This window comes from Akebia trifoliata, chromosome 10 (assembly GCF_017979445.1).
Source record: "Akebia trifoliata isolate Shusen 1 chromosome 10, ASM1797944v1, whole genome shotgun sequence".
Taxonomy (NCBI): Eukaryota; Viridiplantae; Streptophyta; class Magnoliopsida; order Ranunculales; family Lardizabalaceae; genus Akebia; species Akebia trifoliata.
The window spans coordinates 2,553,096-2,567,723 of NC_141384.1; the positions used below are offsets into that span (position 1 = coordinate 2,553,096).

The 14,628-nt window shown below is 33.0% G+C and overlaps 2 protein-coding genes across 2 annotated transcripts; both read left to right on the forward strand.

The window, feature by feature from the left end:
* The first annotated feature begins 7,292 nt into the window (after positions 1-7,292).
* On the forward strand, positions 7,293-8,990 carry LOC147392715 (protein SUPPRESSOR OF GENE SILENCING 3-like). Its single transcript, XM_086456614.1, has 4 exons — positions 7,293-7,525; positions 8,093-8,390; positions 8,522-8,703; positions 8,806-8,990. The coding sequence occupies exons 1-4, from the start codon at positions 7,343-7,345 to the stop codon at positions 8,875-8,877; spliced, it is 735 nt and encodes a 244-aa protein (XP_086312740.1). The 5' UTR covers positions 7,293-7,342; the 3' UTR covers positions 8,878-8,990.
* Positions 8,991-11,721: 2,731 nt separating this feature from the next.
* LOC147392716 (protein SUPPRESSOR OF GENE SILENCING 3-like) lies at positions 11,722-14,352 on the forward strand. The gene is made up of 4 exons (XM_086457193.1): positions 11,722-12,130; positions 13,205-13,502; positions 13,637-13,818; positions 13,946-14,352. The coding sequence occupies exons 1-4, from the start codon at positions 11,864-11,866 to the stop codon at positions 14,090-14,092; spliced, it is 894 nt and encodes a 297-aa protein (XP_086313319.1). The 5' UTR covers positions 11,722-11,863; the 3' UTR covers positions 14,093-14,352.
* Positions 14,353-14,628: the final 276 nt, after the last annotated feature.

Genomic DNA, 14,628 nt, shown 5'->3' on the forward strand with positions numbered 1-14,628 from the left:
ATGTAAGTTCAAAAGGACATACCATTTGTCAAAACTAGTGGCCTTAATTGTCCTGAGGACTCACGACCTCACAACTTGGATAAGGATGGTGAGAGCGGGTATAACTGTACACCACACGCATTACACAGTCTTTTCAGGACCCAGTACCGGATCATGAATGTCTGACCCACTATTAGGTAGATCGGCATACTCCAAGTCGTCTGGTCTTGTTATATTTGAGTATGTATTAAATTTGAAGAATAACATTATTGTTGTCAGAATATTAAATTTGAAACATTGTAATAAGATGTATTGAGATACATCAAATCATACTTTTAGAGATTTAGATAGAATTAAATTTTAATGAGATCTTATCCTAATGTCTAATCCTACCTAACTCTTTAGAAATGCAATGTTCTTTATTACAATGCTTCAAATCTAATACCCAAACAATTCTCAACAGTTCTTCTTGAGGCTCCAATCTCTCTATAGTAAGGCTTCTATGAGTGTAAGCCCCCTAATTTGGAATGTATACTTCGCCTGTGTAAATGTAAGCCCCCAATTGGAGGGTCAAATTAAGCGTGATAGGTCTGAAAAAAAAAAAAAAAAAAAAAGAGATTGATGTTATTTAGCAAATGGCATTGATGATAAATTAATTATATCAAAACTCAAGATAAAGACGGTTAGTTTAATTAGAAATGTGGATTGTGCAAGATAGTTATACAAATATTTCATGTAATCTTAAAGGATATCATGCATCTCTTTTGATTTCTTCAGTTTATATAGAACTCTTCCGAAAACAATATGAACTAATATCTAACCTGGGGGGTGTCAATGGTTTGGTTCCACAAATACCCAAAATCGAAACCTAAATAAAATCGCAGTTCTAATTCTTATTGATTTCGGTTCTGGGTATGACATCATTAGACCCAAAACCAACCTACAAATACCCGATACTCATCGAGTACCCTCTAAGGAAGATAATGTTTTTCTTTAAGGAGAAAAAAGATATCAATATCAATAAAATAGACAATTATTTATAAATGTGATCATTTAACTTGTAATTCCTCAATTGAAAGTTAAGATCAACAATAAATTCTTCAAGCAAATCAAAATTTTGAGAATAAAATCATAAAAAATTAATATATAAACCATTTATTTTTCATTGAAATTATATAAAAATGTAGAAAATGAATGGAAGTTCATGTAAAAAAAAAAAAAAAACCCTTCACATTTTCTTTTTTATTTTAAATTTACATCCACAACATTTACTTCAAAATATCTCTTTGTAAGCATTTAAACTAGACTACTAGTTTTATTAATGTTATAAATTTACCACTTGAATACCCATTGAATACCTGAAAAAGACCCATTTCTTATCTGATCCTTAAGATAGCTACCTAGAATCGGACCCTTAAATGATCAAGTCCATATTGGTAGACCCAAAATCGACTAATCGCTTTCAAGTACATCAAATAATCGAGCAATTAGGCATCCATTGATACCCTTAATCTAATCTAACCTCCAAAAGTTGACTAGGGTCCTATTCTTGGTAGGCCAAAACGATTGACCACTTCATTATTCCCGTTATAAAAATAGGGCAATAATATTACCACATCATTGTATTATGAATAAAAACTGTAAGTGATTTTATTAAATGGTGTGATTTTTCAATAAAATACTTACAATTTCTATTCTTAGCCCTAAAAATAAACTCATATCGCTAGAAGTCATCAATCGAGCTATTATTTTTGGTACGGATCAAAATATTCTTTTGTGTCAAATGATCGGAAACAATGGCCACATGGCACTTTGCAAGTTTTGAACTAAACCTTCAAAGCAATTGAACTGTACGTATCCAAGTTTTTCCTCCAAAAAATGTAGGCCTTGTTTGATGTGGCAGTGCATCCAGTAGAAGTACCTCTCTATACACTTTTTTTTTTCCAAAGGAATCGTAGTTGCAAACCTTGTCATTTGGCGATGATGTTTAGGAAGTTATTTTTGTAAAGAAATTGATCAAAGAATAATAAAGATAGAAAATAAATAAAAATGCAACCACACACAAAACACATAGATTTTTACATGATTCTCTCAAGATCAAGAAAATTCGTAGTTACATATTACACCCTTTCACCTAACTAGGATTTTACAAAATACCAATGTTATAAATGATGAACAATACTCCTTCTTGATCAGTACCATCGGCCCCACAAACCATGACGCTTTCTACAAAACAACTCCTTTTGATTTTTTAGACTTTTGATCATTACTTAATATCATGATTTGGCCAATTTCTACTTTTGACTCAATTTAGCTTTTGCGATTTGCAGGAAGGCAAATTACAGATAAGTTCCAACACTACTTCAAAGTTTATTTATTGTAAGTTTAATTTGACCTAATTATAGGTCTTCTTTAGAAATTAGATGCCATAAAAGTTGAATCCTCCAATTTTCAATTTTAGGAAGTAGTTGTGAGTTGAACCTCCAAACATACAAGTTAAGAACTTGGGAGAGTTGTCAACCCTCACACTGCCGTTTTTCAACACACCCTTAAAAGCTTATAGAGAGCCATATTGAAGTCTAGAGTCTAATCATGAAAAAGCTAAAAGAATGATCTATACATCCTAAAATCTATTGTTTGGATTATGGCAAGTTGGTACGTATAGAAACATTAATGCTGAAAACTCAAAAAAGAATTAAAAGAAAAACAAGAAAAATAAATAAAAATGATCATTGGATGATATTGTTGAAAAAGGCAAAGTGATAAATAAATAATAAAGATTGTTGGATGGTATTGTTGAAAATTGTGGATGCACCTATATTCATGTGCGGTACTTGATAACAATCATTGATTATACCACTAGAAAATTATTGGAGGCATATTGATTATACAATTAGAAAATTATTGGTGTGCCTCATGAGAATATAGACAAAAAAATTAGAATTTTCAACATTTTTGTTCATGAAGACAAAGGACAATACTGACAATTTTATAGAGTTTGGGTAAGGCTGAAATCGAGACTGACCTTAGACTTTTGGGTCTGGGTTTAACATCCAACTATTAGAATTGAGACTGAACCAATTTTTTGGTTTCAGGTTCTGATAGAACCAAAATTTACTAAAATAATATTTCAACAAAAGTGATTTTAAGAGGGTTTTAAGGGAGTCAAATCTGAGATGCAGCAAAGCCACAACATCTTACCATCTCACCAAGTTGTTATTTGTGTTAAATCTAATAAAAATAAATATATTATTATTTATTTGGTTTTCGATTCAATTTTCGATCTGGTCCAATTTTCAAGGGTGGAAATTGAATCCAGACTGTAAATTTTCAATTCGATCCATTCAAGTTTCAATCTGAGTTTGATTTTGATTTCAATTTTTCAATTTGATTCCAATTCTTTGGGTAATAGGTAATTTGTACATCCCAAGAATTCCATGGACTATTATGCCAAGAAACGCCACCAAGCATGAAAGAAGAACATAATATCCTATCACAACAACTCAATAAATTAAATGGAGTGCTAGAAAGAATGAATAAAGAAAGTTAATATGATATCAAATTCGTGACTTTTAAGACTATTAAAGTAAAGCAATGATTGTCGTTGTGTAAGAAACCAATCACATCAGTATGAGATACATTGAATCACTACATTTGCATAAAAAAAATGAAAATATGTGGTTTAACAAAATATTTATTGAGATAACTATTCCCAATCTTTAATCCTTCATGATCAAACTCTGCTTGGGCCTCTCTAGGTTATGAGTCTCTGAGATCTTTGTGATTATCAAGTTTGTATAGATCCAATATAATTATAATTGAATGAGGTGGTCAATGGGCCGGCTTGGCTTGTAAATGGCCCAATTTTATCGGGCCTAAAATCCTAATCCAACTCATCTAATGATTTGACTGGGCCAAAAAAAACTCACCTGCTTAAATCTCTCTTTGCCCACAAGTTTGAGTCCTATTTATTAGCAGACCAAAAAAGGCCCATTATCTTTAAATTAAAATATTAACTATATTATAGTAAATTCTTAATGTGCAGGTTTTACTCAACAATAAGGTTGAATATATAGGAGATATTTGAGAAGAGTCGTGATAATTTGACACCCCCCTCTGACATACGCCCCCATCACAGAACTGTAGATCATTTGCCTCGGGACACAGAAGAAAAAGATTTATAGTTCTACGCATCTAGAGGCAAATGATCTACGGTTCTGTGATGGGGGCGTATGTCAGAGGAGGCATCAGAAAATCATTATTCATTTGAGAAAGCCCAAGACAAGAACGAATAAGAATGAGAAAAAGATTAAAATGCACTTTAAGTTTGTGAAATATTTGTATAACCACATAAAGGACTAAATATTGTTGCTTAAAGGGGGAAAAACCCAATTAAGAACAAATGGAATTTCAGACAAAAGAATTAAGGGCATGGCATTGCACATTTACAAAATTCTTCACCAGTTGTCAGCATACCTTTTGTTTTAAGTCTTCCAAGGCAGGGGTATCAATCGAGCCTCTTGGCCCACCAACCCAGTATGGAACAGCCCAAAATAGAAGGGATGGGCCTTGATCTTGAGCCCACAACATAGGGTCGTTTTCAAAATTTATTAGGCCCTAGCCCTGCCCACTAGTATATTATATGTATATATTAAGTATAGGTAGATATATAATTTTCTTCAGAAGATAACTAAGGCATATTGTTCATATAAAGTTTACTTCCATCTTTATTTTTTGTTTTTTTTTAAATAAAAAATTAGGATAGCGATTTGACCCTATGTTGATGAGAAAATGAAATCAAACTGTTCCAAATGATATGAAAAATGCATTAATTTCCTTTTTTTTATAGACCTGAAAATCAATCCAAGTCTTGTCGGGCTGGGCTACCTAATTATAAATTTTCGCCCGATATAAATATACTTCTATCAGACTGTGTCTAAGTTATGGCTCAACCAAGCTTGACCTGAACCTGCCTAACAGCCCTTTTCCTAGTTAAAGACCTTTGAAAACTTAAAAAATTTAAGTATTGTAAACTAAAAAAGAATAAAATTTGGTTGGAAACAATTCTTACCAATGTTGTCTTTTATGAGATCATGTTAGTCTCTATACATGAGAAAAATTGAAACAATATTTTTTTTTTCCAAATTTTTGTGAAATATATTGACATTATACCCTTCATTTGTCAATAGAAGATGGGAAGTAATCGATTTAAGTAAGATCAAGGTAAATATTTTCTCGTAAAGGACTTAGGTTCAAAAATAATCAAATTCTATCAATGAGAGTTTATTGTGATTAAAGCATAGAATGTTGAAATTAAAACATTTTAAAAGAATGTTAGAATGATTCTCCATAAAGAATGTTGAAGGGATATACTAAAAAGTAGGGTTTTCAATGGGTCGGACTGGGCCATGAATGGCCTGTTGTTAAACGAGCTTCAAAAGTAGGGTTTTCAATGACTCGTCTAAATGGCTGATCCAGGCCAAATAAAAAATTTCTTTGCCCAAGCCCGGCCCGGCTTGGCTTCAAAGTATTCGGTTCAATTTAAGTTTGTAGGTTGAATGTGATAGAACTAGGGGTGTCAATGGGTCGGTTCCGATTCGGTTCTTATGATATTTGGAATCATAACCTTTATATTTTATCGGTTCCGATTCTCGTCAGTTCCGATTTTGGTTTTAAAATAAGTGGAACCAGAACCGGAATCGGAACCGGAACCATGTCACGGGTACCCGTTGGATCCGATTCTCAATAATCGAATGAGAAAAATTATTTCAAAATCATTATAATAAAAAATTCCTTCTAAAAAATAACATATTATTTGTAAAGTATCAACTTAATAATAATTTGTTCCACCAAAATGATGATTTAATGACTTTTATTTTCAAATATTAAAATGTATTTCCTTTACAAGTAATAAATTTAAAAAGAAACGACTCATCTTAAACTCAAATATTTAGTTTATATGAAATTTGAAGAATTTTATATCATATATGTTAATTTTAAAATATAGGATTTCCTTGAATCATGTCTAATGTAAAAATAATTGACAAAATAAATCGGTTCCGAGTACCCGTGGGTACCCATTGGATAGAACCTAATGGTTCTGGTTCCTATCGGTTCGGTTCCATATTAGACCCAATTCTAATCGGTTCCAATAAAAAGAGAACCGGAACCAGCGTTTTCGGTTTCAGTTCCGATTTGGTTCTGGGTAAATGGGTACCCATTGACACCCCTAGATAGAACTTTGAGGTTAAAGAGGAGGGTAAAATTTTGAGTATTTTAGAAATACGCATCTGTTATATTAATGATATTAAGCTTACCCCCTTTGACCGTAAGTCAATGTTATGCTTTCTTGATGATTCAATGGTGAAATTTTTATTTATTTTTTTTTCTTTTCTTTTCAAAATGCTGTTCAAATACTTAAATTACTAAATCAAAATTTTAATCGAAAAGGGCATTTAGGTCATTGTCTTTGTTACTTTCAGAGAAGACTGAAGAAAAAAGTGGGGTATATGTCATCACTTACTCAGAAAGTCTTTTGTAAAAATGACATCTGACATCTGAATTGAGATAGGCCCCACAATTGATTGGCAATTTTGTACCCGTTGGATTGGGGTTAATAAGATCATCGAGGAGGCCCAAACGCATGATAGCAAACACTAAGATCCAACAGTTAGAAATTACCATTGTGTGGGCCTACTAATGGGTAGCCCATGGCCCAGTCATCTATGGGGTTTCATCATGTATAAACCAGGTTCTCATAAAGATTTTATTAAATCCTAAAATAAAGTAGAAACTTGGTTCGGAAGCGAAGATCAAACCAATCAGAATCCATCACATCTCGGTACGAGGTTTTTTTGTTTTTGTTTTTTTTTTTATTGGTGCTTGAGTCTCGAGTATCTTGACTTAAACTTTTTCGAAACTTCTAGATGGAGCAACGGGTGGTCAGACCGGGATCGACTGGTTTTAAGAAAAATCAGTTCAACTAATGAACCTCTCTTTTTTTTAGTATTATCTTTTTTATATAAATTAGAATACATTTTAGAAAAAAAATATACATATATTCTTTAAAATTTTCTCATATACATAATCGATCCAACCGAATTAAAACCATGGTTCAACCGTAAATCCAACAAAAATGACAAATATTCGGTCCAAACATCGGTCCGGTTTTTTAAATATTAGTACTAATGTTACTATCTCCATCACACCAAGCAACCTATCTTTCTTTCTCTCTCCACATTACCAAGCAATCTCTCTCTTGCTCTCTATATAAAGAAGCAAGGCAGAGTAATTTATCTCAACAAAGCAAAAACAAACTCTCCATCTCTCTAACTCTCTTACTCTCATTTGCAACTTCATCACCATGTTGGCTCAATATCTCACTCAGAGAAATTCATCTTCATCAAATTCCCTTACAATCGTCCCTCGCAATTTTATTAAGGATCAACAGTCATCGAAGGGATTAGAGGATCCTGATCATATGATCTTGTGGCCTCCGATGGTCATTGTCCAGAACACCCGATCTCGCACCGATAAAAATGGAAAAGTAATTCTCTATCCTTATTCAGCCCTTAATTTATGTTGTTTGATATCTCAACTGTGTAAACATGAAATCCAATTATTGGAGTTTATCTTAAATGTAAATATTCTCAAAATGTATATATTATTAGGGATACATAGGATTTTGTGCTTCGATAGTCAGATCATTTGTTTTCTCACGAGACATTTTTTATAAATTCAACAAAATTTAGTCTTTAGAATTAAATGACTTGTTTGTAATAAAGAATTTGACAATCAATACAAATAAGCATTTATTATATAAAATACCAACATACCCCAATTTTTTTTTTACTAAAAGATAAAATGAATAAAGGTATTATTAATATATATATATATATATGTTAATTTTTTTTATATAAGTGTTTGTTGTGTATATATATTTTCTTGGTGTGGGGATTGGTTAGAGATCTCTAGAACCATGATCTGCTTAAGAATATAGTAATTTGATCTATCAAATCGGGAAATTAATGGGTTTTGTTTGTGATTGTTGTTTTCTTTTTTGTGTTTTAGCTTACAATGTTCAAACTAAGTGCTTGTTTGTTGTGGACTTCAGTGGGTTGGTACGGGAAGACAGGAATTGCTCGACTCTTTCAAAGACTACAATATCAGTAAATTCAAGACTTCTTATGTACCCAAGGATCATTGTGGAGTCAGTTTACTTATTTTTCCAAGTACCGCATCAGGATATTTGGAAGCCGAATGCTTACAAAGAAATTTTCTAAAAGAAGGTCGAGGGAAAGACGAGTGGGAAAATCATCGAAGCAGACATAAACAATCAAGTAGGGACCATTTATTGTATTGTTATATGGCTTCCGAAGAAGATATGGTGTTATTCAACAAGCAATCAAAAGGTACTTTAATTAAGCATTCCAAGTGAATTTGTTTTTTTTCTCTCTCACCATTTTGCACTATGGGTATTTTCTAAACATTTTTGAAACATGTCCTAATATTTAATTTGTTGTCAATGTTACAAATGTTAAAGGCACACAGAAGCAAAAGTTTGAGATGAAGTCATACAAGATGATGGTTCTAGATCCCTCTAAGAAAATGGAAGATATCGAGCACAAGCTTGTTCAACTTGGTGAAGAGCTTCACTTACGTGAACTTGAAATCAAAACAATGAAACAGAGGACAAGAGATGAAATTGAAAAATACCAAAATGAGGTACTTTTATATGGTACATATCTGTAAAATAAATTAAGCTTTTTTTTCTTGTTTATATGGTTAATTACTTATAAAATAAACCTTTTTTTTTTCTTGTGACAGATTGATCATCTGAATAACTATTATGTGGATACCATCAAACAAATGAGCAACAAAAATCTTGAAAAAAAATGAAATGGAGGGCAAGGAAGCACAAAAATCATTTCACATGCTAGCAAATCATTGCAATGAGACTACTTCAGTTGCTTAAGCCTCTAAATCCTTGAAAATTTCATGGTCAAGGAAAATCAAGACTGCAGACTTACTTTCTCTCTATACTAGTAGATTGTTGTTGCCTATGTCAGTACTATTATGAATCAAAGGCATAAGGCTTTGTTGTTGTTGTTGTTGTTGGGGTGGTTGTTCTTGTGTTCAGTGTATTTGGGTAATTAAGGGCTTTGATGTGGTTGTTATTTTTGTTTAAGGGTTTTTGTTGCTGTTGTATGAAAATATGATTTATATGGTGATAGTATAAAGAAATAAATTATGACTTAATATGTGAGCCATGAGACTTTATTCCCTATTCTTCAAAATAATTCATGTAGGCCGAGACGTCTTGTAAATTGGACAACTACTCAACTGCCACCAAACTCCCAAACTTAAAATTAAAATTAATATTAAAAAACGAAAAAGAACCTTTTTTTTTTTTTACAGTATTTTTTTTTTCAAGGTTCTTAAAATTTTATCTTCTACATCTCTGTTGGCCCACCCGAGATGTCAAACGAGCCAATCTACAACCCACCCTTCTCCTCATTTAAGCCATAACAAGTTTATGGCTGCCTGAGTTTGTTTATAACCTACCCCTTTCATAAAGCTAGGAAATGTCCCAATTTATCCAAAATAGATGGGGTTGGCATTCGATCATGTTTTCGAACACCACATGGTGAGTTCAACGACCCTTGGTAAAATTTGCAATCTTACCAAGTTTGTAAGGCTAACCTTACTCTTGTAAAAATAACTGCTCCCATCTAAAAAGTTGAGACAGACCCCCATCAAATTGATTGGCAGTTTTAACCAGTTGATAAATTTTTTTCCCATGGGCTTCACCAATAAGCAGGGGTGGATTTACAGTGGGGCAATGGGGGCAGTTGCCCCTACAAGACTTTATAAAACCTCAAGGAGTAACTAAGTAATTTGTAATGAAAATTTGATTTCTCAAGACTTTGCCCCCACAAAAGATTCTAAAACCTCTTATTGCCCCCATAAGAATTTTAAAAATCTTAATAAATTATTAATAATTTAAAATAGTTTCTTAAGAGTTTAGCCCACATAAAAATTTCTAATATTTAGAAGGATTTTTGAATAATCTAAATTTTTTTGAAGAGAGCTTTACTGGGTAGACCTATATGTTGCAACTTTATTGTAAAAATTCTCTTACTTTATCAAGTTTGTTAGTGAACAAACCAACCTTATGAATTAGACTAGCATAACTAATTTAGTTAGATTTCAAATCTTACCAAGGGTCGTTGGGCCTATATGGATTATAAAATTTGCAATCCAACATCACAATCTTCTAGATTTCATGGAAAACATCAATTCAAAAAAAATAAAAGAAATAATTTTTTTTTTTAGCCTAATCAAATATGTTAAAAATAGATGGTTACCGAACTCCAAAATTTAAAATTAAAATTCAACGATAAAATTAACATTTTTTTCAAAAATTTTAAAATTTTTTCCTTTATAACCTTGTGGCACCAGATCATGTTTTTGGATGCCACAAATTGATGCAGTTAGGATCCACTCCACAGTATGCTAATTAATAAACTAATCACATTGTTTTAAAATTTACGGCATGGATCCCCACTCTAAGGTTTGGTTACCACTAACTTGTGATCAAAATATGAGAACTCATTAGAAACAATTGTGAAAACTTATGCATATAAATTAGTGATTGATTTTTTTTGTGAAAACAATGTTAACATTTTGTATATTTGCTATGTGTTAATATTTTGTCAATTTAAATTATTGTAGATATATATATATATTAGAAGTTGATTTTGATAGATTTTGTAAAATAAAATTTAATATTATTAATAAGTTCTTAGTTGCCCCCAAGTAGAAAAAATCATGGCTCCGCCCTTGCCAATAAGCTTGTGTATGACCTCCGAAATGTTATGGATACTCAATATCAAAATTCAAATTCAAATTCGAATTCGAAATCGAATATCTGATAATACCCAATTTGAATTTAATATATATTATAATATATTATATAATTAGAGTCGTGTTGGAGTAACATTGCATAGTTGCTACTCACTCGTATCTCGATGAAAATCATCTATGGTTCTATAGACACATCCACAATGTCAGAAATGATGTCAGTTTCAATGTAACTTCAGCATTTTCCATGTAATTATTATATTTAATTGAATTCCAGTTCGATATTATTTTGGCTGAGACATCCTGATTGTTTTAGTGTGACCTATTAATAATAGGCCCACGGCCCAACCATTTATGAGTTTGGAGGCCCATGAAGTATCATCAACTTTGTATAAAGCATGTTCTCATCAAAATTTATTAACTCCTAAACTATTAAAAATAAGCTTGGTGTCCAAGCGAAGATCCAACCAATCAGAATCCATCGTATCTCAGTACGAGTGGTAAGCTTGAAACGCGCTTGACTCCATCAGTCATTTTCTTCCTGTTTTTCGAAGCTTCTAGATGGAGCAACAGGTGGTCCGACCGGATTCGACTCGATCTTGTAATAAATCGGTTCCGCTAATGAACCGTTTTTTTTTTTTCTTTAACCAGTCATTATCTCCAAGTTTTTGGAAGTTCCTAGATAGAGGGACAGGTGGTCCGACCGCTTTGACTGGGTTTTTATAATAAAATCGATCGATCCAACAGAAACATGGTCCAACCGTGATCCAACTAAAATGACAAATATTCGATCCAAACATCGGTTCCGTTACTAAAACATTATTCCCACATCACTACTACTGTACAGTTTCTCTCTCTCTATCACACCAAGCAATCTCTGTTTTTCTCTCTCTCCACATTACCAAGTAGTTTCTGCATGTCGCTCTCTATATAAAGCAAGGCAAAGCAATTTATTCTACAAAGCAAAGCAATCTCTCCATCTCTTCTAAACTCTCTTTCTCTCATCGGCAACTTCATCAACATGTGGGCTCCCAATCCCTCTCCGAGAAATTCCTCTTCATCAAATGGAGAAGAACATCGGGCAAGAAACACAACTCTTCGATCACCCGATCGCACTCGTTTCTCTCTTTCGAATTATCGAATCAGCAGAAGAACAGGAGAAACCTCGAATTCCCGAACATTCAATCAACAATTAAGGAAGGGATTGGAGGGTCCTGATCATATGATCTTGTGGCCTCCGATGGTCATCGTCCAGAACACTCGGTCTCGCACCGATGAAAATGGAAAAGTATAATTTTCTATCTTTTTCATCCTTTAATTACTTTTGTTTCACATCCCAACTGTCTAAACACGAAATCCAATATTTATTTCGTGCTTAGACGGTATGATCATGCGTTTTATCATGAGTCATCCTTCATAAGTCGCACAGAATTTTATCAATTTTAGAAAAAGAAATGAGGACCTCGAAGCCAACGATTTTTCCTATATGGCTTCAAAGGAGCTGATTTTTTTTTTTTAAAGATGTTTTTGTATGATGAGGAGCCCAATCTGAACCTTCTAACCCCATTTATAGTGATTAGAATTGTTGACCATCAATTTTTGACCGATAATTTGTAAACCATTTTTTATGGACTTAGAAGTTTTAGATTGGGCTGATGTTTTGTGAGGATGCATGATCTCCTCATCCTAAGGATAATCCTCGCAAAAATTAGCTCAATCCGTGTGTGTGTGTGTGTGGGCTCCATTCAACAGACAAGCGAGAAAACATGTTTGTCCTATATGAGTTAGAAGTTTCGGAATGAAGTGATTTTTTGTGAGGATGGTCTCTATGGTGAGGAGATCATTATCACAAAAATTCAGCCCAATCTGAAACTTCAAACCCTATCAAAAGTGAAATAGAATTGGGGATCGTCGATTTTTTACCATTAATTTGTAAATCACTTAGATGCGGGTAGAAGTTTCAGATTGGGTTGATTTTTGTGAGAATGGTCTCCTCACCATAGAGATCATCCTCACAAAAATTTTGTTCAATCCGAAACTTTTAAGTCATATAGGACAAAATTTGTCTCCCATTGTTTGCCGAATGCTGCCCTATGTATGTATGTATTTGTCAATTTTTTGCATCGTTGTTGTGAAAGTGGGTAAGGGGATTAGAGTTTAAAATCAAAGAAAAATGGTTAGGTGTGGGGGCAGATAGAGATCTCTAAGGCTCTGATCTACTTAAAATTATAATAATTTGATCTATCAAAGAAAACCACGAAAATTAATTATGCTTTGTGTGTAATCTTTGTTTTTTTATCGCTTTTGTGTCAATTTTAGCTTACAATGATCAAACTAAGTGTTTGTTTGTCGTGGACTTCAGTGGGTGGGAATAGGAAAAATGAAATTGCTCAAATGTTTTAAAGACTACAATATCAGTGAAGTCAAGAACTCCTATGGACCTATGGGTCATTGTGGGAGCAGTCTGCTTGTCTTTCCGAGCTCTGCATCGGGATATTTGGAAGCTGCATGCTTACATAGAAATTTTCATAAAGAAGGTCGAGGGAAAGACGAGTGGGAAAATTATCGAAGCAGCAATAAACAGTCAAATGGGGACCGTTCCTTGTATTGTTATATGGCTTCAGAAGGAGATATGAAGTTATTCAACAAGCATTCAGAAGGTACTTTAATTAAGTGTTCCAAGTGAATCTATTTTTCTCTCTCACCATTTGCACAATGGGTATTTCTCAACATTTTTGCAACATATTTACATGTCCTAATATTTAATTTGTTGTCTATGTTACTAATTTTACAGGCAAAAAAAAGCAAAAGTTTGAGATGAAGTCGTACAAGATGATGGTTCTTGAACCTTTTAAGAAAATGGAAGATACCGATCACAAGCTGATTCAACTTCGTGAAAAGCTTTGCTTATATGAACATGAAATCGAAACAATGAAACAGAGGACAAGAGAGGAAATTGAAAAATATCGAAATGAGGTACTTTTTATACAATTCATATATGGTAAACAAATTAAGCCTTTTTTTCTTATTTATATGGTTCATTGCTTATTTGAAGCTTTTTATGTCACTTTTCATCTTAGTAATTCTATGTTTGTTCTGACAGGTTGATTATCTGAACAACTATTATGCGGATACCATCAATCAAATGAGCAACAACAAACCAGAAAATATTGAAAGGGAGGGAGAGGAAGCGCAGAAATCGTTTCATATGCTGGCAAATCATTGCAATGAACCTACTTCACTTGCCTAAGCTTCAAAATCAAGACTGCAGATTTACTTTATCGCTAGACTACTAGATTGTTGTTACCTATGTTAGTGCTATATTACTGAATTATAAGAGGAAGTGTGGGAAACTCTATGAAATTATTATGTATGTTTGGTATAAGGCTTTGTTGTTATTGTTGTTGTTGTGTGTATTTGGGGTAAGGGTGTTATTGTATAAAAATATGATTTATGTGGTGCTAATATAAAAATATAATTACGATTTAATATGTGGACCATAAGACTCTACTCCCTGTTCTTCAACTTTTTTTTCATGCAGGCCAGAGACATCTTGCAAATTGGATCGAGCTTGGCCCAACTCATAAATAGGCCCTAACAGTACTTGTTGATCTGGGCTTGGGCTAGGACTTTCTACCCGAATAAACTCCAAACAATTCACAACTCGACCCAAACCCATGTTAGAATAAAGAAGAAGAACAATGAAGAAATAGAAAAATATAGTTAATCCAAAATGATGATTTTGAAGTGCGCACGAAACATTATCTTTAAGGTGTTATGTCTCCA

Excerpts from the sequence above, each read along its gene's own strand:
- LOC147392715 (XM_086456614.1), top strand. The coding sequence starts at position 7,343 with ATGTTGGCTCAATATCTCACTCAGAGAAATTCATCTTCATCAAATTCC. Across the intron at positions 7,526-8,092 it reads GCACCGATAAAAATGGAAAA|TGGGTTGGTACGGGAAGACA; the intron begins GTAATTCTCTAT and ends TGTGGACTTCAG. Across the intron at positions 8,391-8,521 it reads ATTCAACAAGCAATCAAAAG|GCACACAGAAGCAAAAGTTT; the intron begins GTACTTTAATTA and ends CAAATGTTAAAG.
- LOC147392716 (XM_086457193.1), top strand. The coding sequence starts at position 11,864 with ATGTGGGCTCCCAATCCCTCTCCGAGAAATTCCTCTTCATCAAATGGA. Across the intron at positions 12,131-13,204 it reads GCACCGATGAAAATGGAAAA|TGGGTGGGAATAGGAAAAAT; the intron begins GTATAATTTTCT and ends CGTGGACTTCAG. Across the intron at positions 13,819-13,945 it reads TTGAAAAATATCGAAATGAG|GTTGATTATCTGAACAACTA; the intron begins GTACTTTTTATA and ends TTGTTCTGACAG.